This window comes from Loxodonta africana, chromosome 11 (genome assembly GCF_030014295.1).
Source record: "Loxodonta africana isolate mLoxAfr1 chromosome 11, mLoxAfr1.hap2, whole genome shotgun sequence".
Lineage (NCBI taxonomy): Eukaryota > Metazoa > Chordata > Mammalia > Proboscidea > Elephantidae > Loxodonta > Loxodonta africana.
In genome coordinates, this window is record NC_087352.1 from 1,939,697 (window position 1) to 1,961,629 (window position 21,933).

Genomic DNA, 21,933 nt, shown 5'->3' on the forward strand with positions numbered 1-21,933 from the left:
GCTGCGGAGGAAGGCCGCGGAGCCTTCATGGAGGGACATGGACTAATGAGAGCGTAGCGGCGCCGGTTGACCCCACCCCCGATGTGGAACCTGGACCTTTGCGAGCTCAGCAAAGTTTGGAGTCCCCGCCCAGGGGCCAAAGGCACTTTTCGGGAGCATGCCTACGTCTTGTCGCGCCCAGGGTTGGGCGAGGCTGGGGCAGAGCTGGGACTTGGACTCCCACTCTAGGGTGGTAGACAGTTAAGCTACCGGACAGTGATTCCCAGAAAAGGAAGCGCCTGACCCGGTATGCCTGGGGGAAGTGACATCTGAAGTATAAGGCGACATTTGCTAGGCGAAGATGGAAGCAATGTTGTGGGCAGAGGAAACAGCTCACGCACAGGTCCAGAAACAGCAGTCAGAGGCGTCACTTCAGAAGGACGCGCGTGCGGGTTTGGTCTCTGCGTCCTTTCGTGGGACACAGCTGACCCCTCCTTTTTTGGGAAGTTTTCAAAATGTTTATGAATATTTTCAACCATACGCAGGAGTGGAGAGAATAATAAAATGAACCCCCATGTACCGCTCAACTTCAACAATTATCAATATTCTACCCTTCTTGTTTTATCTATACTAATCATATTTTTGTTCAAAACCGACAGCAAAATTAAAAAAAAAAAAAAGCTCAATAGACACTCATAACTTCTCAGGATTGACCGACTGTTTAGTATTTTGCTACATTTACTTTTTCCCTGAGCTATCCGAAAGTCTGCAGAGGATGCTGTACAATCAATGCTCATGGAAGCAGCAGTCAAGAAATCGAACGACGCATTGACTTGGGCAAATCTGCTGCAAAAGACCTCTTTAAAGTGTTAAAAAGCAAAGATGTCACCTTGAGGGCTAAGGTGCTCCTGACCCAAGCCATGGTCGCCTCATAAGCATTTGAAAGCTGAGCAATGAATAAGGAAGACCAAAGAAGAACTGATGCCTTTGAATTGTGGTGTTGGCAAAGAATGTTGAATACACCATGGACTGCCAAAAGAACAAACAAATCTCTCTTGGAAGATGTACCACCAAAATGCTCCTTAGAAGCAAGGATGGTGACACTTCATCTTACATACTTTGGTCATGTTATCAGAAGGACCAGTCCCTGGAGAAGGATGTCATGCTTGGTAAAGTAGAGGGTCGGTGAAAAAGAGGAAGACCCTCAATGAGATGGACTGACACAGTGGCTGCAACAGTGGGCTCAAGCATAACAATGATCATGAGGATGGTGCAGGACTGGGCAGTGTTTCATTCTGTTGTACATAAGGTCGTTATTAGTTGGAACCAAGTCGATAGCACCTAACAATATAACAATCTGAAAGTAAGTTGCAGACATCATCCCTAATACTTCAACACACATCACCTAAGAACATTCTCCCACCCAACCACAATTATCCCACCAAAGATACTTAATACAGATGCAGTAGTATTCTCTAATATATGACTTACCCGCAATTGTCCCAAAAGTGTATTTTTAAACATTTTTTAAAATCCAGGATTCAGTCACGATCCTGCATTGTATTTGGTTATCTCTCTTTAGTCTTTTTTACTTTCTAAAGAAGAATACGGTTCAGGAGTTTTGTACAAAATCCTACAACCTGCAATAGTACTGAAAAGAAGGGCCTTTTTTGCGTGTTATTTTGTGGTTCTGTTACCAATTGCTAATCTGACACAAAGGCTCCTTGTCTTTTCCAGAGTAAGAATACATGCAAAAGACAAACTTTATTCAGCAAGCTTTATTTTGCTTGAGTCAAGCAAAAGGAGTCAGGAGGGATCTAAGCCTCTCCAAAAGATGGACTTGAAGAGGGAAGCAAGGCTAGGGCTTATATGGGTTCGGTGGAGACAACAGAGTAATGAATATTTAGTGGGCTTCTTTCAAGGGGCGGGTACTTCTCAGAATAGCAGTGCATGTTAATTAGCTTGTGTGTGTATCTGGAATCCAAGATGGAACCTGCTGATATTCAAGATGGAGTCCTCTCGGCAGCCCTTGGCATCACTTATTATGGGATATACCACACATGCGCTTGATCTTTGGCACTACATCACCACCTTCAGAGGGCTAGGGAAGGTCGAACAGCAGCCACACTCTGCTCCTCTGTGCATGTGGAGCCTGCAGAGGAGGGGGGGACTAGAAAGACACTAAGGAGGAGATAGTAATTCACGGGCTACCCCAATCCTATTTCATGTTGACAGGGTGGGTTCCTGTTTAACCAACTTCTGGATGATAATCTTTTAAAAGCTCTTTTGTTCAGCCACCAGCACAGTTAACCCTATCTGTCTCAGTTCACTCAGTATGACTTTGGGATACATTTCTAAAACTGGGATTGTTTGGACAAAGAGTAAATGCATATATAGTTTTGCTGGAGTTTACCCCATAGGTGTTGTTCCATATTGCACTTCCACTGATATATCAGAGTGCCTGTTTTCCATAACATTGTCAAGAGAAAAACGCTTTTTCCCAGGCTGAGGTATGATTTAGGAAATAATATTGGAATCATTATTCCCTGTCCTTTAGTGTAGAGAATGTGACCCAGCTGGAGCTGGACTCACAAGAGCTCAACAAGACTCACAAGAACACATCAACTGGGCCCTGAGGTATAAAGACAAGAGATAGAATAATCTTGGAAAATATCTTTTAGGGAACCTTTCACTTAAGCCAGAACACAAAAGACTGTCCACTCTTTTTCTGTCAACACATAGTTAATAGAAATTTGTTGGACCAATGAAGACCCTCCTGACTGTCGTTACTGAAACCTGTACCAATGATCTTTAAGAAAGGCAATTCAAAATATAGGATGAAAGTTTCTAGCCAATCTGTGAAAAGGTGAAGTTTTCAATGGTTTTGCCCATTTGTAGTGTTAATAACATACTGATGACTCTGTAACCTTCCTTGGACTCGGGCAGACATGGCTGTGAAACCTGCTTGTCCGTTTTCCTACTTCTTTCTATTCTGTAATATTCCTTAGACTCGGGCAGACATGGCTGTGGCAGTGTGCTTGTCCATTTTCCCATTCCTGTTGATTCTCTAATGTTCCTTGGACTCGGGCAGACATGGCTGTGAAACCTGCTTGTCCGTTTTCCTACTTCCGTCTATTCTGTAATATTCCTTAGACTTGGGCAGACATGTCTGTGGCAGTGTGCTTGTCTGTTTTCCCATTCTTTCTTATTCTGTTCTCTGGACTTGGACAGACATGTCTGTGGCAGCATGCTTGTCCGTTTTCCCATTCCTGTTGATTCTCTAATGTTCCTTGGACTTGGGCAGACATGGCTGTGAAACGGGCTTGTCCGTTTTCCCACTCTTGCTTACCCTGTAATACGTCCTTGGACTCGGGCAGACATTAGCTCTGGCAGCGTGCTTGTCTACTTCTCAACTTTTGTCTTCCTGAATATATGCCGAATAAAACTCTTCTTGCTGCACTAAACTTTGTGATGTTTTTCCCCCACGACAGGTATCAAGTTTTAACTTGCTTTTCTCTTGTTATGATTGAGTCTGAGCCTATTTAAGAGAATTATCCTTATATTTTGCTTTTTTCTGTGGAATTGTTGGAAATTTTCTTTTCCACTCTGACACCATGTGTCACTTACGTATCTTTATGGTGTAAATTGCAATTTTTTTTCTCAATTTGTCATTTCTTTTAGTTTTGCTTATTTATATATCGCCATGCAAAAGCTTATTCTTATGTAGTCAAATTTATCAACATTTCTCCTCATTATTCTGGATTTCGAATCGTAGGAAAGTTTGCCCAACTTCTAGTTTATAAAAGAATTCACCTTCATGGAGTTCACATTCTATTTTAGGGAGACAGTAAGTCTAATGTAAAACAGGCAGTGTGTTGGGATATAAACTGTGCTCTAAAGAAAACTTAAGCAGGAAAGGAGGGTAAAGACCCAGATCTGGAGTTGGGAAGAAAGATGGAGACTGGAAACCTAGATGAGGAGAGGGAGGAGGGGGCAGGACCCAGCTGGGTGAGGGGGAGCAGCACGGGTGACGCTTGGGAAAGCCGATGTGCCGAAGCTGGAAAGAGCAGCCAGGGACGTAGGAGGAAGGTTGGAGAGTGGGTGCTCTGGAGAATAAGAGAGGAGTTGTAGGAGGGAGGAGAAATAAGGTTCAGGATCACAAAGATCTCATCTCCCTAATTTGTGAACTTGCTGCAACCCCAGTAAAACTACCTTCCGTTTTTGCTTTCTTTTGGAACCAGGCAAGTTGAGTATCAGGTTCATTTTGTTTGGGAAAATAAACGAGCACAAAGAGACAGGAAAACACTGAAAGATAAGTGCAAGAGTGCAACCAGCTATTTCAGATGCCGTCATGGGTTGAATTGCATCCCCCCAAAATGTGTTGTAAACGCTAATCCTCACACATGTGGGAGCAGCTCTGGTGGTGCAGTGCTCAGCTGCTACTTACAAGGTCGGCGGTTCGAACCCACCAGCTGCTCCACGGGAGAAAGATGTGGTGGTCTGCTTCCATACAGATCACAGCCTCGGAAACCCTATGGGGCAGTTCTACTCCCTCCTGCAGGGTCGCCATGAGTCAGAACTGACTCAGCGGCAGCAGATTTGGTCTTTACACATGTGCATGCGATCCCATCTGGGGACAGGTGTTTTTGGTTATTTTAATGAGGCTGTATCAGTACAGGAGCCCTGGTAACGCAGTGGATAAAAGCTCAGCTGCTAACTGTGTATCAGTATAAAGCCCCAAACCAAATCTGTTGCTGTCAAGTCGACTCCAACTCATAGCGACCCTACAGGACAGAGTAGACTGCCCCATAGGGTTTCCAAGGAGCACCTGGTGGATTGGAACTGCCAACCTTTTGGTTAGCAGCCAAACTCTTAACCACTGTGCCACCAGGGTTTCCCGTATCAGTACAGGGTGTATCTTAAGCCAATCATTTGAGAGCAGGTTAGGTACAGAAGCAAGCACAGGTTAGAGATGATAGATGCCACTCCACGTGAGGGTCGACAAGCAGCCACGTGAGGGACAGAAACGGAAAACAGACAAGGATCTTCTGAGAGACACACACGCCCCCCCCACACAGAGATAGTCTTCCCCTAGAGCTGATATCCTCCGTTTGGACTTCTAGCCTCCCAAATTGACTCGGCAGCAACTGGTTAGCCTCCTAAACTGAGAAAGTAAATCTCTGGTCGTTAAAGCCACCCGCTTGCGATATTCCTGCTACGGCAGCACCAGGAAACTAAGACAGAAACTCAGCTGTGTAAGAAGGCTCTGTAAGGAAGGTGCTGTGGGAAGGGCACAGGGAGAGTCAGCTGAGGGGGCTGCAGAGAAACCAGCTACGGCCCAGCTAAACACGGAAACTTAGTGTGTCACAAAGGTGACCTCTCAAGCCAGGGGGTAAAATTTTACTTTATGAATCGAATAATCCACACATAGTGAAACGCACAGACCTTAAGTGTACAGTTAGATGCATTTTGACGAATCTATAACGCTGGTGGCTCGGTGGTTAAGGGCTCAGCTGCTAACCAGAAGGTCGGCAGTTGGAATCCACCAGGCGCTCCTTGGGAACCCTATGGGGAGTCCTACTCTGTCCTACAGGGTTGCTGTGGGTCGGAATCGACTCAATGGCAGCGGGTTTTTTATACACCTGTGTAACCCACACCACTGCCATCATATGATACATGTCCATCACCTCAGAAAGTCTCCTTGTCTCCTCAGTTCATTCCCGAGTCTACCTCTTCAGTTCTGACTGGGACTTTTAATACATTGTTGGGATAGTGGAGGGTCTGGAGTTGAAGCTGCCAATGATTTCATTCTACTTGGATCAACAATCATTGTCCATGGAAGTTGTTGTTAGGCGCCATTGAGTCGGTTCCAACTCATAGCAACCCTGCATACAACAGAATGACACTGCCCAGTCCTGCACCATCCTCATGATCGTTGTTATGCTTGAGCCCATTGTTGCAGCCACTGTGTCAATCCATCTCATTGAGGGTCTTCCTCTTTTTCACTGACCCTCTACTTTACCAAGCATGATGTCCTTCTTCAGGAACCAGTCCTTCCTGATAACATGTCCAAAGTATGTGAGACAAAGTCTTGTCATCCTCATTTCTAAGGAGCATTTTGGCTGTACTTCTGCCAAGACAGATTTGTTTGTTCTTTTGGCAGTCCATGGTATATTCAATATTTGCCAACGCCACAACTCAAAGGCATCAACTCTTCTGCAGTCTTCCTTATGCATTGTCCAGCTTTCACATGCATACTTCCATCAAAGTACCAGTCAAGATATCAAATGACATATTGTATTGGGCAACTCTGCTGCAAAAAGATTTCTTGACTTTTAGAAAGCAAAGACGTCACTTTGCTGACTAAGGTGCATCTGACCCAAGCCACGGTCTTTTCAGTTGCCTTGTATGCATGTGAAAGTTGGATAATGAAAAAGGAAGACAGAAGAACGGATGTGTTAGAACTGTGGTGTTGTGAAGAATATCAAATATACCATGGACTGCCAAAAGAACGAACAGATCCGTCTTAGAAGAAATACAACCAGATGTTCCTCAGAAGCGAGGATGACGAGACTTTGACTCACTTTGGTCACATCGGGAAAGGCCAATCGCCAGAAAAGGACATCATGGTTGGTAAAGTAGAGGGCCAGTGAAAACGAGGGAAACCCTCAATGAGATGCACTGACGCAACAGCCACAACCACGGACTCAAACGTACCAGTGATCACGAAGATAGCGCAAGACCGAGCGACCTTTACTTCCGTTATACACAAACTGCCATGAGTGGGGCTGACTCAGAGGCAACTAACGACGACACTGGGATATCTGTGACAGGACAAACTGGGTCCATTTGTCAGGATAAAATCCCAAAAGGCACAGAGATTTAAATGTAAAAAAAGAAACCGTATGAGAACTGGAGGATAAGCTCGTTTCCTAACACATCCCCCCCGCGGTCCTCACGCTGGCACGTCCCAGCGCAGCCCCTTCCTCAGACGCCCGCGCGGCCCCCTCCCAGCGCAGCCCCTTCCTCAGACGCCCGCGCGGCCCCCTCCCAGCGCAGCCCCTTCCTCAGACGCCCGCGCGGCCCCCTCCCAGCGCAGCCCCTTCCTCAGACGCCCGCGCGGCCCCCTCCCAGCGCAGCCCCTTCCTCAGACGCCCGCGCGGCCCCCTCCCAGCGCAGCCCCTTCCTCAGACGCCCGCGCGGCCCCCTCCCAGCGCAGCCCCTTCCTCAGACGCCCGCGCGGCCCCCTCCCAGCGCAGCCCCTTCCTCAGACGCCCGCGCGGCCCCCTCCCAGCGCAGCCCCTTCCTCAGACGCCCGCGCGGCCCCCTCCCAGCGCAGCCCCTTCCTCAGACGCCCGCGCGGCCCCCTCCCAGCGCAGCCCCTTCCTCAGACGCCCGCGCGGCCCCCTCCCAGCGCAGCCCCTTCCTCAGACGCCCGCGCGGCCCCCTCCCAGCGCAGCCCCTTCCTCAGACGCCCGCGCGGCCCCCTCCCAGCGCAGCCCCTTCCTCAGACGCCCGCGCGGCCCCCTCCCAGCGCAGCCCCTTCCTCAGACGCCCGCGCGGCCCCCTCCCAGCGCAGCCCCTTCCTCAGACGCCCGCGCGGCCCCCTCCCAGCGCAGCCCCTTCCTCAGACGCCCGCGCGGCCCCCTCCCACCGCAGCCCCTTCCTCAGACGCCCGCGCGGCCCCCTCCCACCGCAGCCCCTTCCTCAGACGCCCGCGCGGCCCCCTCCCACCGCAGCCCCTTCCTCAGACGCCCGCGCGGCCCCCTCCCAGCGCAGCCCCTTCCTCAGACGCCCGCGCGGCCCCCTCCCAGCGCAGCCCCTTCCTCAGACGCCCGCGCGGCCCCCTCCCAGCGCAGCCCCTTCCTCAGACGCCCGCGCGGCCCCCTCCCAGCGCAGCCCCTTCCTCAGACGCCCGCGCGGCCCCCTCCCAGCGCAGCCCCTTCCTCAGACGCCCGCGCGGCCCCCTCCCAGCGCAGCCCCTTCCTCAGACGCCCGCGCGGCCCCCTCCCACCGCAGCCCCTTCCTCAGACGCCCGCGCGGCCCCCTCCCACCGCAGCCCCTTCCTCAGACGCCCGCGCGGCCCCCTCCCAGCGCAGCCCCTTCCTCAGACGCCCGCGCGGCCCCCTCCCAGCGCAGCCCCTTCCTCAGACGCCCGCGCGGCCCCCTCCCAGCGCAGCCCCTTCCTCAGACGCCCGCGCGGCCCCCTCCCAGCGCAGCCCCTTCCTCAGACGCCCGCGCGGCCCCCTCCCAGCGCAGCCCCTTCCTCAGACGCCCGCGCGGCCCCCTCCCAGCGCAGCCCCTTCCTCAGACGCCCGCGCGGCCCCCTCCCAGCGCAGCCCCTTCCTCAGACGCCCGCGCGGCCCCCTCCCACCGCAGCCCCTTCCTCAGACGCCCGCGCGGCCCCCTCCCAGCGCAGCCCCTTCCTCAGACGCCCGCGCGGCCCCCTCCCAGCGCAGCCCCTTCCTCAGACGCCCGCGCGGCCCCCTCCCAGCGCAGCCCCTTCCTCAGACGCCCGCGCGGCCCCCTCCCAGCGCAGCCCCTTCCTCAGACGCCCGCGCGGCCCCCTCCCAGCGCAGCCCCTTCCTCAGACGCCCGCGCGGCCCCCTCCCAGCGCAGCCCCTTCCTCAGACGCCCGCGCGGCCCCCTCCCAGCGCAGCCCCTTCCTCAGACGCCCGCGCGGCCCCCTCCCACCGCAGCCCCTTCCTCAGACGCCCGCGCGGCCCCCTCCCACCGCAGCCCCTTCCTCAGACGCCCGCGCGGCCCCCTCCCAGCGCAGCCCCTTCCTCAGACGCCCGCGCGGCCCCCTCCCACCGCAGCCCCTTCCTCAGATGCCCGCGTGGCTCCCTTTCACCGCCTTTACGGGAGTGTGACCTTTGCGGTGCAGCCTCCTCTTTTTTTTCCCTTTTTGAATTTTATTTTTGGTGAAAATATACACAGTAAAACCTCCCGTTCCAGTTTCTAGACATAATGATCAGTGACACTGGTTACAGCCTCTACACTGTGTCAACATTTCTTGTTATTTCTGTTCTAGTTGTTCCAATTCCATGTACTTAGTCTCCCGGCCCCTCAACCTTCTCATCTATGCTTTAAAATAGCTGTTGACCCTTTGATCTTTTTTGTTTTTTTTGTTAATAATATTAATAGTAGTTGGTGAAGGTTTACACAGCTGTTCAGGTTCCCATTCAACAATTTGTACACAAGTTATTCAGTGACATTACATTCTTCACAATGAGTGGACATCCTCATTACTTCCATTCTGGTTGTTCAGTTTCCGTTAATTTAGTTCCTCTGACCCCTTACAGTCTCATCTTTGTTTTAAAGTAATTGTTGACTGTTTGGTCTTATATACATGATTTTCTTTTCTTTATTTTACTTTAAAGTTTACAGAACAAATTAGCTTCTCATTAAACAATTAATACACATTGTTTTGTGACATTAGTTGCCAACACCATGGCATGTCAACACTCTTCCCTCCTTGATCTTGGGTTTCCCATTGCCAGCTTTCCTGTCCCTTCCTGCTTTCTCATCTTTGCCCTTGGCTGCTGTGCCCATTTAGTCTCATTTTGTTTTATAGGCCTGTCTGATCTTTGGCTGACCTCAGGAGTGACTTGAGTACTGAGTTAAAATGGTGTCCAGGGCCATAGTCTTGGGTTTTCTCCAGCCCTGGTGGTGCAGTGGTTAAAGCACTTGGATGCTAAACGAAAGGTCAGTGGCTTGAACCCACCACCTGCTCCATGGCAGAAAGATGTGGCAGTCTGCCTCCATGAAGATGTCAGCCTTGGAAACCCTGTGCAGCAGTTCTACTCTGTCCTACAGATTCACTATGAGCGGGAATTGACTCGGTGGCAGTGGGTTTGGTTTTTTTCGGTCAGGCCAGTCAGTTTGGTCTTTTTCTGTGTGTGTGTGAGTTAGAATTTTGTTCTACATTTTTCTCCAGCTCTGTCCCAGACTCTGTATTGTGGTCCCTGTCAGCAGTCAGTGGTGGTGGCCGGGCACCACCTAGTTGTGCTGGACTCAGTCCGGTGGAGGCTGTGGTAGTTGTGGTCCGTTAGTCCTTTGGAATAATCTTTCCCTTATCTCTCTTGCTCCAGATGGAGTGGGACCAGTGGAGTATCTTAGATGGCCACTCAAACGCTTTTAAGATCCCAGTAGGATGTAGAACGTTTTCCTTACAAACTATATTATGCCAATTGAGCTAGAGGTCCCCCAAGACCATGGTTCATATAGGTGATTTTTTTAAAGCAGCACATTACTTACAGGTGATAGCCATTATTCTTTGAGCCAATTTGTTATTTAGCTACAAGGTGATCTCAGGAATTAGTCTCGGTTCAAAGGTTTGAAGAGTATCTCAGGGGAATAGTATCAGCGAGTCCCCTGGCCTCAACCAGTCCAGTAGGTCTTTCTCTTTTTCAAGGAATTTGAGGTCCTGTTCCACATTTTTCTCCCATTCTATCAGGGTCCACCTATTGTGGCCCTGATTACAATGGTTGGTAGTGACAGCTGGGCACCATCTAGTTTTTCTGGTCTCGGGGTAGATGAGTCTGTGCTTTGTGTAGACACACCCTGTTTACATCTGCACCTCCAACATCTGGCTTTATTTTTCTACACAGCGGTTCTTATCTTCTAACATACTACATATTTTGCTTGTTTATCTTGTCAGCTGTGTCCCCCTGCCCTGGAACATCCGCTCCTTGAATACAGGGACTTTAGTCAGTTCTGTTCAGTGCTGTGACCTCAGTGCTTAGAGGAGACACTCAGTTACTTTTTGCTGAGAGTGAAAGTGATGACGGGAGTTTCAGGGGGTGGTTTTGGTGGGATTAAAGGACAGGAGGCAAGGGGACTGACAAGAGCGGCACACTAGCCTGTCGGAGGGACTAGAGGTGTACGTAGACAATGGGCCAACAAACACAGACAATGCTGTCTTCCAAATGTTTTATTGAGGGAGGTGGCTGTTGGGTGAACAAATGTGATGCACTGGACTCCTGTTTGCACCCCCTTTTCACCTGCGCAGCTGCTGCAGGGCATCCTGGGCTTGGACCCAGCGCAGCCGCCACTGGGGCAGGGACAGGCCCTGGCGCTGCTCCTCAGAGAGGGCGGTCTGGCCTGGCTGCTCCCACCTGGGGGAGGGGATGATGTCAGGAGGTCAGACCCTCGCTGGCCTCCCCGCAACAACATGGGATGCTCCTCACCAGCCCCTCAGTCTGAGTCCTGCCTCTTGCACCCAGCTTGGTCCCAGCCCCATTGTGGCCCCTCTCACCAGTCCCCCACAGCTCCCTGAAGCTCGGGGATTCGTTCCAGCGCCTGTTTCAGGAGGTTCTCCAACTGACTCAGAGCCTGCCCCAGGCTTTTCTTCTGCTCCTTTTCCTGTGATGCCTGGATCTGCAGTAGCTCTGGAGGTTAGAAACCCAGAAGCAGCCTCATAGCATGACATCACCAAGTCTCTAGTCACCCAGTCTTGACCTCTCTCTTCTCCCAGGTTCTTGTCTGAGGGGCAGTCCCACCATCCAGCAGACTAGAGCTCTAGGCCTCATGGTATCCTCCCCTGTCAATCTCCATGGCCACCCACTTGGCTTCCTGACCATTTCTTCTGCCTTCCTTCCCTCATCCCCCTTTCCTCCCAGTTGCCTTCCTAGGCTTCCGGCCTCAGCCTCCCACTTTGGCCTATCCTCCACATGGCGCCCACAGTGATCTTCCTGAAGCCTAAACTGATCTTCTCCCTCTACTGCTTAGAACCCTCCATGACTCCCTGTGTCCCCAGGACAGAACCCAAGCTTTTCACCCTGGTATTTGAGGGTCTGTGCCATGTGGCCTCTGCTCACCACTCCTGGGAGAGACCTTCCCTACCCCACAAGGCCCACCTTTCCTCCTGAACACCTTCCCAGCATTCCTCACCCAAAGGCTCCTCCTTAGACTGCCCCAGCCCTTTACTCTATTGGTGTTTCCTCCCAGGGACTGTGACTGGGTCCAGTCCCTCTCCACGTTCCCAGGATAGGGCCTGGCTCAGAGCAAGTACAGATTATCAGCACGGTCAGAGCTCTTAGGCCTGAGTCCTGCCTCCATCTCATCCTTGTCCTGTGACTTTGGGCACACAGCTGCCCTTTCTGAGCCTCAGCGATATTAGCAGTCAGGTGGGGCTATCTGAGCCCCAGGCTGATGGGCCAGTGGGTGACTGGGGAACTCTCAGGCAGCAAGTGCCTACGTGGAGGCAGGGTGAGGGGGTGGGAGAAGTCCAGGATGACTCCTGGGTCTCTGACTTCTGCATTAGATGGGGAGGGTGGGGCCACAAACTGAGGGGAGCCAGGAGGAGGAGGAGCAGAACAGCTTTCAGAGAAGGGGAATTGTGAGTTCCGTTATAATGTGTTAAAAGTTCAAGGTGTCCACGAGGTGGGAAGAGGCCGTTTCCACTGTAGCTGCACACTGTACCGCCACCACATGGAGCAGGGGGCAGGGAGACCCAAACTCAAGACCTGAAAGTGGTCTCCCTTCTTGCTTTGTCGACGGAACCCTGAATTTGTCCCTTATCAAGTCACCTCTTCCATCTGTTTACCCTTTGATTCTTTGCCTCTTGCCCTTGCCGGACCCCTCATTGAGCTCTCGGTGGCCTCGTACCCGGCAGACACTCAGCGGGTACTTGACCAGTGAATCCTGGAATGAATGAACCTCTCTGAGTTTCACTTTGTGTGTTACACCAGGGATCTCAATAATCCTTTCCTTCCACGACGAGGGCTCAAAGAGGCTGTGTGTGGACACGATAATCATGATCACACAGGAGACACTCTGAAAGCGCTCACTGCAAGCCAAGCACTGTTCAGCGCCCTGTCACCTGACCAAATCTTCCCAGAGCTCCGTAAGGTACTGCGATTACCCCTACTCCACCGAGGCCCAGAGATTACCCTGCTAGGAAGAGGCGGGGCTGTGAAGGGAATCCAGGTAGTTTAACTCTGCAGCCTAGCTTTTAACCACTAGTATACTGTTTAAGTGCTACGGCTGCTAACCAAAGGGTCGGCAGTTCAAACCCGCCAGGCGCTCCTTGGAAACTCCATGGAGAAGTTCCACTCTGTCCCATAGGGTCGCTATGAGTCGGAATCGACTCAACGGCACTGGGTTTTTTATACTGTTTGATGGTGACGAATGAGCACTTGGCAATTTGATGGGCTGTGTAGCTTAGTGTCTGAGAGCACAGACCCACACAGACTGCCTGGATTCAATTCCCAGCTCTGCTATTTGGGCATCTGGGTAAAGCCTTTGGGTCTCAGGTAGCTGCTCTGTTAAACAGGGCGAACAGTAACACTTACTTCATGAGGTTGTTGTGCAGATCGAACAACTGAATATGCTTAAAGCACTCGGCACACTGTGAGAGCAATTGTGTGAGTGATAGGTGATGTTTGTTAGGACTTCCGGAGGCCGGGGTTGCTGCAAATGGGCAGGGCTGCTGCATACTGGCAGCGGGGCAGGCCTACCCTGGGCGGAGGGTCCCGGTGGCAGGCCCGTCTTCATATGGAGCAGATCCCAGCTCCGGAGACTCCACTGGTCTTGGAGGAGCAGGAGGTCTTGGCGCAGAGAGGCGGCCTTCGGGAGGAGCAGCTCAGGGGCCTGGAGACAGGAGGAAGGGCAGTCACTGTGGGGTGGGGTGGGCAAGGGTGGGAGTTGGGGAAAACAGGCCATAGGGGACAGGTGCTCACCTTCCCTGGGGGCAGACCCAGTGTGTGGCTCAGTGCTATGAAGGTGGAGCCCCTCGGGTAGGCAGGGTGCAGATGGTGGATGGACGGCAGGACCGTGGGCAGGGGCTTCAGCCTGGGGGAACTCTGGGTTGGGTAGGGCACAGAAAGGAGGGACCGTTCCGAGGGCTTGGGTTTAGAGGTCCTGGGGGCTCAGAGCTGGGGTCTGGAGGCCTGGGAACTTGGAGGCGGGTCGGGAGACTAGGATGCTAGAGCAAGACCAATGACTCAAGGGTGAGGTCTGCGGACACTAGAGATTTGGGGTTAGCTTTTTGGGGAGCCCAGGGCAGGAGAGTCATCTACAGGAAGGGAATATGGGGTAACCCCGTCTCACTCTCCAGGACTGTGCCGCAGCAGGGTGCCCAGCACGAGGCAGGGCAGATACTGGGCCTCCTCCTCCAAACAGTGAAGCAGCTTCTGGCTCTGCGGTGCCACCACCTCAGATGTGGGGATCACTTTTCGCTGAACAAGGGCCAGCACCTGTGGGGGAAAAAAAGGGATGAGAAAGGGTGTCTGAGCCCACCCAGCCCCATCATCTCTGCCCTCTGCCCAGAGGATGCAGACAAGTCCCACTTTGGCTTCCAACACAGCCTGGGGACCCAGGTCTCACCCCAACTCCCACCTTACCTCCCCGGGGCTCCGGCACAGGCGGGTCTTGCTGGCCGAGTTTCCCTTGATGAGCAGGCGGACCTGTTCCTGTGTCTCCTCCTGTGGAGCCAGGGGGCCTCTGAGACCTGATGCTTTTCTTCCCACCTCCCAGCCTCAGGTCTTGCCCACCCCTTTGCTTTCTCTGGAAGTCTCACCTGGTGTACCCCACCCTAGCCCTGCCCCGCTCCAGGAGGCCTGGTCCTTGCTCTCAAGGCTCCAAGTCTCACTCTGGTCCTCCACCCAGCCCTGCCCCATATCAGGGAGGTCCCGCCCCATCCTCACCATGAGCTGGCGCCAGTGCAGGATCCGCTGCTGCTTGGCTTGTAGGTCCCTCAGCAGAAGCTGCCGCTGCCCGACAGCCTCCTCTAGTTCCTGGCTCTGCACGTGCAGGGCTCTGAGCTCCGCCCACAGCCCACAGCCCCGAAGTCCCAGCGCCAGCACCTGCCTGGGGGACCAGCAGAGACTGGATGGAAGGCAGGCCAGTGAAACACACCCGGGGAAACGGAGAAGAGGTCTGCAGGGAGACCATCAGAGGGTAGAGAGGCAGATGTGGAGCAAAGGGGCAGAAAGACTCCAACGTCCCAAGACACTCGGGGGAGAGATGGGCTAGAGGCCCCTGCTGGGCGTTGGGGCGGGGGGAACCCCTCACCTCCCCTCACCTCTCCCTGGGTCCTAGGGTACTTCTCTCCATCTCTTCCCTCAGGCCCTGGAGACGCCGAGTCAGGACTTGATGCTCCTTCAGGAGGGGGCCCCTCTGGGTGACCAGCGCACTCACAGCCCGCCAGCCCTCCTGGGGAGGTGGGCACAGGGTCAGAGTGGGCATGGTCTGTGGGGGTGGGGGCTGGGGTGGGTCTTGGGACTGGGGGTTGGAGGGGTGAAGTCCCAGAGAGAGCGCCTGGGGTCACCTGGATGAGATGCACCATGGACGGCAGGGCCTGGCTGGAGTCTGGCTGGTCCGGTGCCTGGGGCCTGGGGTGGGGCAAAGCTGCTGAGGGAGGAACCCTGTCCCCTTGCCTCAGCGGCTGGGAGGAGCCAGTCTTATCCCAGCCCCCACAGAGCGAGCGCCAGGTTTCAGCTCCATCCCCACCAGCAGGTCCCTGTGCCTGGTCTACACCTTCTCCCAGCTCAGCCACCCGCCTGCCTTCCCTAGCTGTGGGAGCACCCACTCCACACCTGGGTATCTCCAGATCTCGGAGCCCATCCCCAGAGCACAGGGATCGGATCTCTGCCTCCCGCTCCGCAGCCAGGTGCTCCAAAGCAGCCAGGACATGGCCTGGGGGGTGGTTTGTCAGCAGTGCCTGGTGGGGAAGGTGGGGGTGAAATCAGGGGCAGGTTGGGGATAGGGCTCTGAGCTGGGGCCCCATTGGAATACGGGTAGAGATCCAAACTCTGAGGTCTGATCATGGGGCTGGAGGGTGTGGCCTCTTCTTTGCTGAGAGCCCCCCCACTGCCCCCTCACCTCCACTGAGCTGAGCCACTGCTGGTAAGAAGTTCCAAAGTGGTCATCACGGGGGGCCCTATGAGGTGGGCAGGGGAACAGAGAACATTACAGGACACACCAATTATCCCCATAATTATCATAATCACCCCAAAAGGTGGGGGCAGCCATTGTCCCCATTTTACAGACGAGGAAACCAAGTCCATCTACGCCTGCTAGACTTGGGGTGCCTGCCTTGGGCCTCGGCATGTGTGGTCTTCCTGAAACACCTTGTTGACCCCTTACACTAGTTAAGCTTCCTTATCAAAGAATCCCTCCCCTCTGCCCCCCACGCTGGATCAGGTGCCTCTTTTGGGTGCCCAGAGCCTCCCAGGTACCCCCTCAACAACCCTATTCATCGGGGTTGTCACTGTTTGTGACAGGTCTTCCTCACCGCTACCCCTACTTCCCAGCTCCCTGTCAGGGCACGGCCCAGGGCTGACACGGGCCAGAAGCTCTGTGTCTGAGGAATTAACAAACATGTGACCCCCCCAGGCCCAGGCTCTCTGCAGGGTGTCTAGGGATCGGCTGGTGTTACTCACAGGACGCTGCCTCCCTTGGCCTGGGGAATCAGGAGGTTCTGTAAGAACTGGGTCCGGAGGGTGCAGGCTGTTCGCACATCACGCTAGGGAGGTGGTGATGGGGTGTGAGGAGGACCCAGGGGTCCTGTTGGCCCCAGACTCCCCACTCCTTCCCCATGGCCCAGGATCCTTACCAGGACCACAGGTTCCAGGCCCAGGGTTGCTGACATCAGGGGTCCAAAGGTCACATTTACTTTGGCCTTCCTGGAGATGGGAGGTGGGAGGATGAGTGTTTGTGTCCCGTTTCTTCCTCTCCCACCAAGGATCACCAAGCCTGGATCCCGGGGGCCTCCATCCACAATGCACTAGTGCATTAACCTCTTCCCTGGTCTCCCTGCTGCCCTGGCAAGTCTCCCCACACAGTAGTCGGTGGTTCTGTTAGAACCTAAGGCTCCAACCCCTGAAACTACATCACGCCCTCCCGTTACTCTCAAGGTAATAATAGCTATGGGGACTCTTCTATACACTTTACCAGACTTAACTCACTTCACTATTGTATCTGCCCTAAGAGGTAAGGAGCCCTTGGTGGGACAAGAGGTTTGTAATCGGCTGGTAACCTAAAGGTTGGCGTTTCAAACCCACTCAGAGGCTCCACGGAAGAGAGGCCTGGCAATATGCTTCTGTAAATATTATACTGTTGTACCCACTGCTGCTGAGTCGGTTCTGATAACGGCCATGAAGACCCCACAGAGCAGCTCTACTCTAACACACGGGGTTGCCACGAGTCCAGGGCTGACCTGACGGCAGCTAACAACAACCTCGTGAGGCAGGATTAGTATCACCCCGGTTCCACAGATGTACTGGGCTGAAGAGCATCTCCCAAAAATTCCCAGCCACCAGGAACCTGAGAACGTAACCTTGTTTGGAGGTAGGGTCTTTGCAAAAGCATTGGTTAAGATAGGTCAGAGTGGATCAGAAACCAAAAAAAACCAAACCCAGTGCCGTCAAGTTGATTCTGACTCATAGTGACCCTATAGGACAGAGTAGAACTGCCCCATAGAGCTTCCAAGGAGCGCCTGGCTGATTCGAACTGCTGACCCTTTGGTTAGCAGCTGTAGCACCTAACCACTATGCCGCCAGGGTTTCCGAACAAGCCGTGGATTAGAGTAGGGCCTAAATCCAGTAACTAGACACATGCAGAGGGAAGCTGGCCATATGAAGAGGGAGGCAGAGACTGGAGTGGTGCAGCTATAAATGAAGGAATACCAAAGATTGCTGGCAACCACCAGAAGCTAGAAAGAGGCACAGAAGGATTTTTCCCGAGAGCCTTCTGAGGGCGAGCATGGCCGTACCCACACCTTGATTTCAGACTTCTAGTTTCCAGAACTGCAAGAGAATAAATTTCTGTTGTTTTAGGCCACCTGGTTTATGGTAATTTGTTACCAAAGTCCTGGGAAACAAATACAATAAACCTTAGAAGCTGAGGTACAAAGAAGTTAAATACCTTGCCCTAGCCGGGGCATGAACCCAGAGTCTTGGAGTAAAATTCCAGTGCCTCCTAGGGGCTCTACCCACCTCTCCAACCTCACTGCTTCATGCTGTCCCTCTTAGCTGCAAAGCCTTCTGGCCATTCTGCCCACCCTCCCAGCTCAAGGCCTCTGCTCCCGCTGTTCCCTCTCCATGGAAATTCCTCCAACTAAAACGTCACCTGCCTCGAGAGGCCTTCCCTGAGCACCCTAGGTAAGGTGGCATTCCTCTCTTCCTTTCTATCATATCACCCTTTTCCTTCCTAGTACTTACCTCTATGTGAAATTACATGATTTGTTTATCTCCTAGTTTATCATCTATCTCCCCCGCGACCCCATCAGAGTGTGAGCTCCACAAGGGCTGGGTTGTTTGCCTATTCACTGCCATTTCCCCAATGCTGGTATGTTTGACGTACAGTAAGTGCCATTCTAGGCACTGGGGATACAGCAGTGATCAATTCCTGGCTTCACGGAGAGTAAACCTTAAGGGGTGGGAGCATAGAGTTCTGAGACCTCAGCAGGGATTGGGGTGGGGCACTAGTGTCTCTAGGGAGAATGGATGGCTGCCCAATACGGTGAGGGCCGTGACTGGATGCCTGAGGCCCACCTCTCTGTATCCTGCAGGCGTCGGAGTTGATTCTGCAGCCGCCGCATGGAACCCTGGAGCCCACGCTGCTGTCTCTGCATGGCCCTGGCTTGGGCCCGGAGGAGGAGAGCACGGCGCTGGGCATCTTGCATGCTCTGCAGGGCCTGCTCCATGGCTACATCTGTGGGAGGAACACAAAAACATACACCTTCGAGGCGATTCCCACTCATAACAACCCCACAGGGCAGAGTAGAACTGCCTGCAGGGTTTCCAAGGCTATAATCTTTAGGGAAGCAGACAACTACATCTTTCTCCTGTACAGCGGCTAGTGGGTTCAAGCTGCTGACCTTTCAGCTATCAGCTGAGTACTTAACCACTACGCCACCAGGGTTCCGGGGAAGGCACAGGGGTGGCCATAAACACCTCCCGACTCCACGTTCCCCTACCCATCTGCCCAGCCCCATGGGTCACCCTGAGCCTCAGTGTCTTGCTCCATCTGCTCCAGGCTCTGGTCTAGCTCTAGGATCTCTGCCCGCAGGCGGGCCACGGTGGCTTCTAGTTCCGACTTCCGATGGGCCTGGTGGGGTCAGGTACAGGGTCAGATGTGCAGCCTGGCCTGGGCTCAGTCTGGCCTGACTGCCCCTTGGGCAGCACAACGTTTCATAAGCATTTCTGTCCCCGACACAGAACTTGGCCCGCCCAGAAGAGCACCAAGGTCCTGTCCTGGGTCTCGCCTCCCTCTTGGGACTCTCTCACCTACCCTCACAGGCTGTTTCCTGTCTCTGAATGATGACACCCACACCTCTGACCTCTCCCCTAAGCCCCACATCTGGGATTCCTGAAGCCTCCTTGAGTCTTCCCATGGATATTGCCAGGTCCCCACCCACTGGGCCACATATTGGGCCTTAACCTGCCCTTTTCCTGTCTCTTCTTCAGCCTGGATGCCCCGTTACCCATTCCCCACCTCCCCTCTCCAGCCCCCGCTCATATTTGCCTCTCCCTGGACTGTGCGGGGAATGCATGAATCAGGGTTGTATTGTAACTCAGTGTCCCCAGCATCACCCAGCACAGGGCCGGGCTTAGAGTGGATTATCTACAAGCCCTTCTGAGATGAAAGAGAACTTTGTGGCATGTGACTCTCACCTCTGGACTGTCCTGGTGGCCATACCTGAGGAAATGAGGCCAGAGTCAGGGGACGACAGGAGCTTGGGCGGGGGGTGGGGGGACAGGAGGTGTGAGGCTGTGGGTGGGGGTGGAGCTAGACGGGACTGGGGAGAATAGGAAGGGACAGTTCGGAGGACCAGTTACCAGAGCAGGTTTCCCCGGACCTTCTTGACACTCCTGCACGGGACAGATAGGAGGAAGAGGAGTTATGGGGGACTCACCTGTCCTCCTCTCGCCCCCCACAACCCACCTCATCCAGCTGGGCTCACCTCTGGCTGTGCACATGCCGCAAGATGTAGGCCCAGATGTCAGCCCCCTGGCCCAGACACAGCCTGTGGGGACAGCGTGTGAGGGTACGCCTGGGCCATGGCACAAGGTGGAAAACCCTCCCTCCCGGGGTGGTGATGGTGGGGAAGGTCTTTACTATGGAGTTCTTACTCCTGGGGGTGTGTCTGTACTTTTCTGGGTAAGATCCTCTCTTCTGGGGAGTTTTCAATCACTGAGAGAGTGGGCTTCTCACTGGGTGTGTGTGCGGGGTATTCTTATTCTCTGGCAGGGTCCTCCCTCTCTCCTGGAAGACGGTTATCTCCAGCTACTTTCAGAGCTGGGGGTGGGAAGATGTACTGCTAGGACGTCCCCTCGCATTGCCAAGCAGGGGTCATCACTCCAATAGATACAATCCCAAGGGGGCGGCCTTTGCTAACTCCCGAATGTCCTTACTGGCGTGGGTGGGGTGGGGGTGGTGGGAGAAATGAACTGTTGCAGTGACAGCCGTACTCTGGAGATCCTATTTCCACACCGGGAGGATCTTCACGGGTGCCAGGGATCTCACTAGGGCGGGCCTTACAGGGTGGGGATAAGAGTGTCAGGGTCACCACCAAAGCATTCTCACTCAAATCCGCAATCTTCTTCCCGGGCATACTACTTCCGGGGTGAGGCACCCGCAGTAACTCAGGGTCACTCTCACTCGGGCGGGGGAAGGCAGGCGCGTCCTCAAGGAGCGGTGGGGTCTCTACTCCCGAGTCCCTGTCTCCAGGGTAGAGAGTCCTCATTCCCGGGCCGGATCTCACCTGCGCAGCGTCGCCTCCGGGGCCCGGGCCGCAGTGGGCACTCCCATCTCCTCGGCGGCCCAGGAACCCAGTTCCCGCGCCTCCAGCACCTGGTCCATTTCGGCCCCGCGGCGGCCGCCGCCTCCGTCGCGTCTTCCCGCGCAGCGCCCACCTCTGACGTCACTCGCGCGCCGGCAGCGGCCGCCGCCTCCGTCGCGTCTTCCCGCGCGGCGCCCACCTCTGACGTCACTCGCGCGCCGGCAGCGAGGTCCTGGGCTGCGCGCCGACTGCCCGAGCTGGGTGCTGCAGGGTCTCGGCCGGTCCTGCTGGGCCTTTCGGCCCTCCCTGCTCCAGCATGGGCCCCAAAGAGAGAGGGTGAAAAGGGACGTGGAGGAACTGGGGGGCTGCTCGCCTTCCACCGTACTCCTGCCGACTTCCAGCTGCCCCTGCGGTCTTCAGTGCCTTAGCTTTGCGGAGAACACGAAGGGAATCGCGCTCCTTCCTTGATTTTCCTGACAAAATGGGACATGAACCATTTTCAGGGGCCGTTTTGAAGCATTTTGGAGAACGAGAACCAGGCGAGGGGATGCTGGTCATACTGGTCCTTGATTTCAGAGACGAGGTGTCTCATGTCTGGGTGGGGGCCAGAGGGCTCATAGTATGGCCCTAATACCCCTCTGGCATGCGTTCTTCCAGGAATTCATTCTCGCAAACCATTCCATAAACGTCCATGGAGCTGCCCTCTGCTGGGTGCTGCCAGCGACACAGCGGTAACCGAGAAAGCCCCGGTCCTAATCCGCTGGGGGAGATAAATGCACCACCCTGTAGGGATGGTAGGGAATATGCAGCAGGGGCTGGTCCTTTTGGGACATAGAGAGGGTGAGAGGTATGTGGGGTCTCAGAAAGTACTGAATACCAGGGCTGGAGTTCTTGAGAGCCCGTTAGGCTAGGACTGAAATCTGGTTGCGCTGTGGGGATGAGTGGGTGTAAAGCCCAGAGCTGAGGAAAACTGAGCCTCAGACAGGGCCCTGAGAAAACGAACATTAGGGACCTTCCACTCAACATGCTTGCCTAGGTCACCACTATGTCCTCCGTGTCCAGTACAGAGCCTGACTCAGAGTGGGCTCTCTAAATAGTTGAGTGAAGGAGTAGTGGGGAGTGGGGGCGGGGGAGGTGAGGCTAGAGCTGGGAGCCAGGGAGGGGGCTGGAGCAGGGATGCTGGGTGAGGACCATGCCGAGCCAGAATAGGGCTGTGGGGCAGG

The 21,933-nt window shown here is 54.3% G+C and overlaps 2 protein-coding genes across 7 annotated transcripts; one reads left to right on the top strand and one right to left on the bottom strand.

Annotated features, from left to right (window-relative positions):
• Nucleotides 1–81: 81 nt before the first annotated feature.
• LOC135232736 (basic proline-rich protein-like) lies at nucleotides 82–8,852 on the top strand. Its single transcript, XM_064293476.1, has 2 exons — nucleotides 82–182; nucleotides 6,971–8,852. The coding sequence occupies exons 1-2, from the start codon at nucleotides 82–84 to the stop codon at nucleotides 8,850–8,852; spliced, it is 1,983 nt and encodes a 660-aa protein (XP_064149546.1).
• A 461-nt stretch (nucleotides 8,853–9,313) lies between these two features.
• Nucleotides 9,314–20,824, bottom strand: HAUS5 (HAUS augmin like complex subunit 5). 6 transcript variants are annotated; one of them, XM_064293539.1, is made up of 19 exons: nucleotides 20,515–20,686; nucleotides 19,892–19,954; nucleotides 19,767–19,799; nucleotides 19,602–19,626; nucleotides 18,480–18,639; nucleotides 17,699–17,732; nucleotides 16,541–16,610; nucleotides 16,368–16,450; nucleotides 15,808–15,865; nucleotides 15,522–15,646; nucleotides 15,254–15,317; nucleotides 15,008–15,138; nucleotides 14,631–14,793; nucleotides 14,328–14,408; nucleotides 14,035–14,180; nucleotides 13,665–13,776; nucleotides 13,443–13,575; nucleotides 11,240–11,372; nucleotides 9,314–11,099 (listed from the first exon to the last, which is right to left on the bottom strand). In XM_064293539.1, exons 5-19 carry the CDS (start codon nucleotides 18,601–18,603, stop codon nucleotides 10,982–10,984), a joined length of 1,575 nt encoding a protein of 524 aa, XP_064149609.1. In that variant the 5' UTR covers nucleotides 18,604–18,639; nucleotides 19,602–19,626; nucleotides 19,767–19,799; nucleotides 19,892–19,954; nucleotides 20,515–20,686; the 3' UTR covers nucleotides 9,314–10,981. The 6 variants fall into 6 exon arrangements, with proteins under 6 accessions (XP_064149609.1, XP_064149608.1, XP_064149610.1 ...); XM_064293541.1 differs by lacking the exon at nucleotides 17,699–17,732 and adding an exon at nucleotides 18,930–19,035 and having other exon boundaries at nucleotides 9,564–11,099; nucleotides 20,515–20,536; XM_064293536.1 differs by lacking the exons at nucleotides 17,699–17,732; nucleotides 20,515–20,686 and adding exons at nucleotides 18,930–19,035; nucleotides 20,693–20,824 and having other exon boundaries at nucleotides 9,565–11,099.
• Nucleotides 20,825–21,933: the final 1,109 nt, after the last annotated feature.

Coding starts and splice junctions, on each gene's coding strand:
- LOC135232736 (XM_064293476.1), top strand. CDS start 82: ATGTGGAACCTGGACCTTTGCGAGCTCAGCAAAGTTTGGAGTCCCCGC. Junction 183..6,970: donor TACGTCTTGTCGCGCCCAGG/GTTGGGCGAGGC, acceptor CCCCTTCCTCAG/ACGCCCGCGCGGCCCCCTCC.
- HAUS5 (XM_064293536.1), bottom strand. CDS start 20,790: ATGGACCAGGTGCTGGAGGCGCGGGAACTGGGTTCCTGGGCCGCCGAG. Junction 19,627..19,766: donor GTCCGGGGAAACCTGCTCTG/GTAACTGGTCCT, acceptor TCATTTCCTCAG/GTATGGCCACCAGGACAGTC. Junction 14,409..14,630: donor TGCACTGGCGCCAGCTCATG/GTGAGGATGGGG, acceptor CTGGCTCCACAG/GAGGAGACACAGGAACAGGT.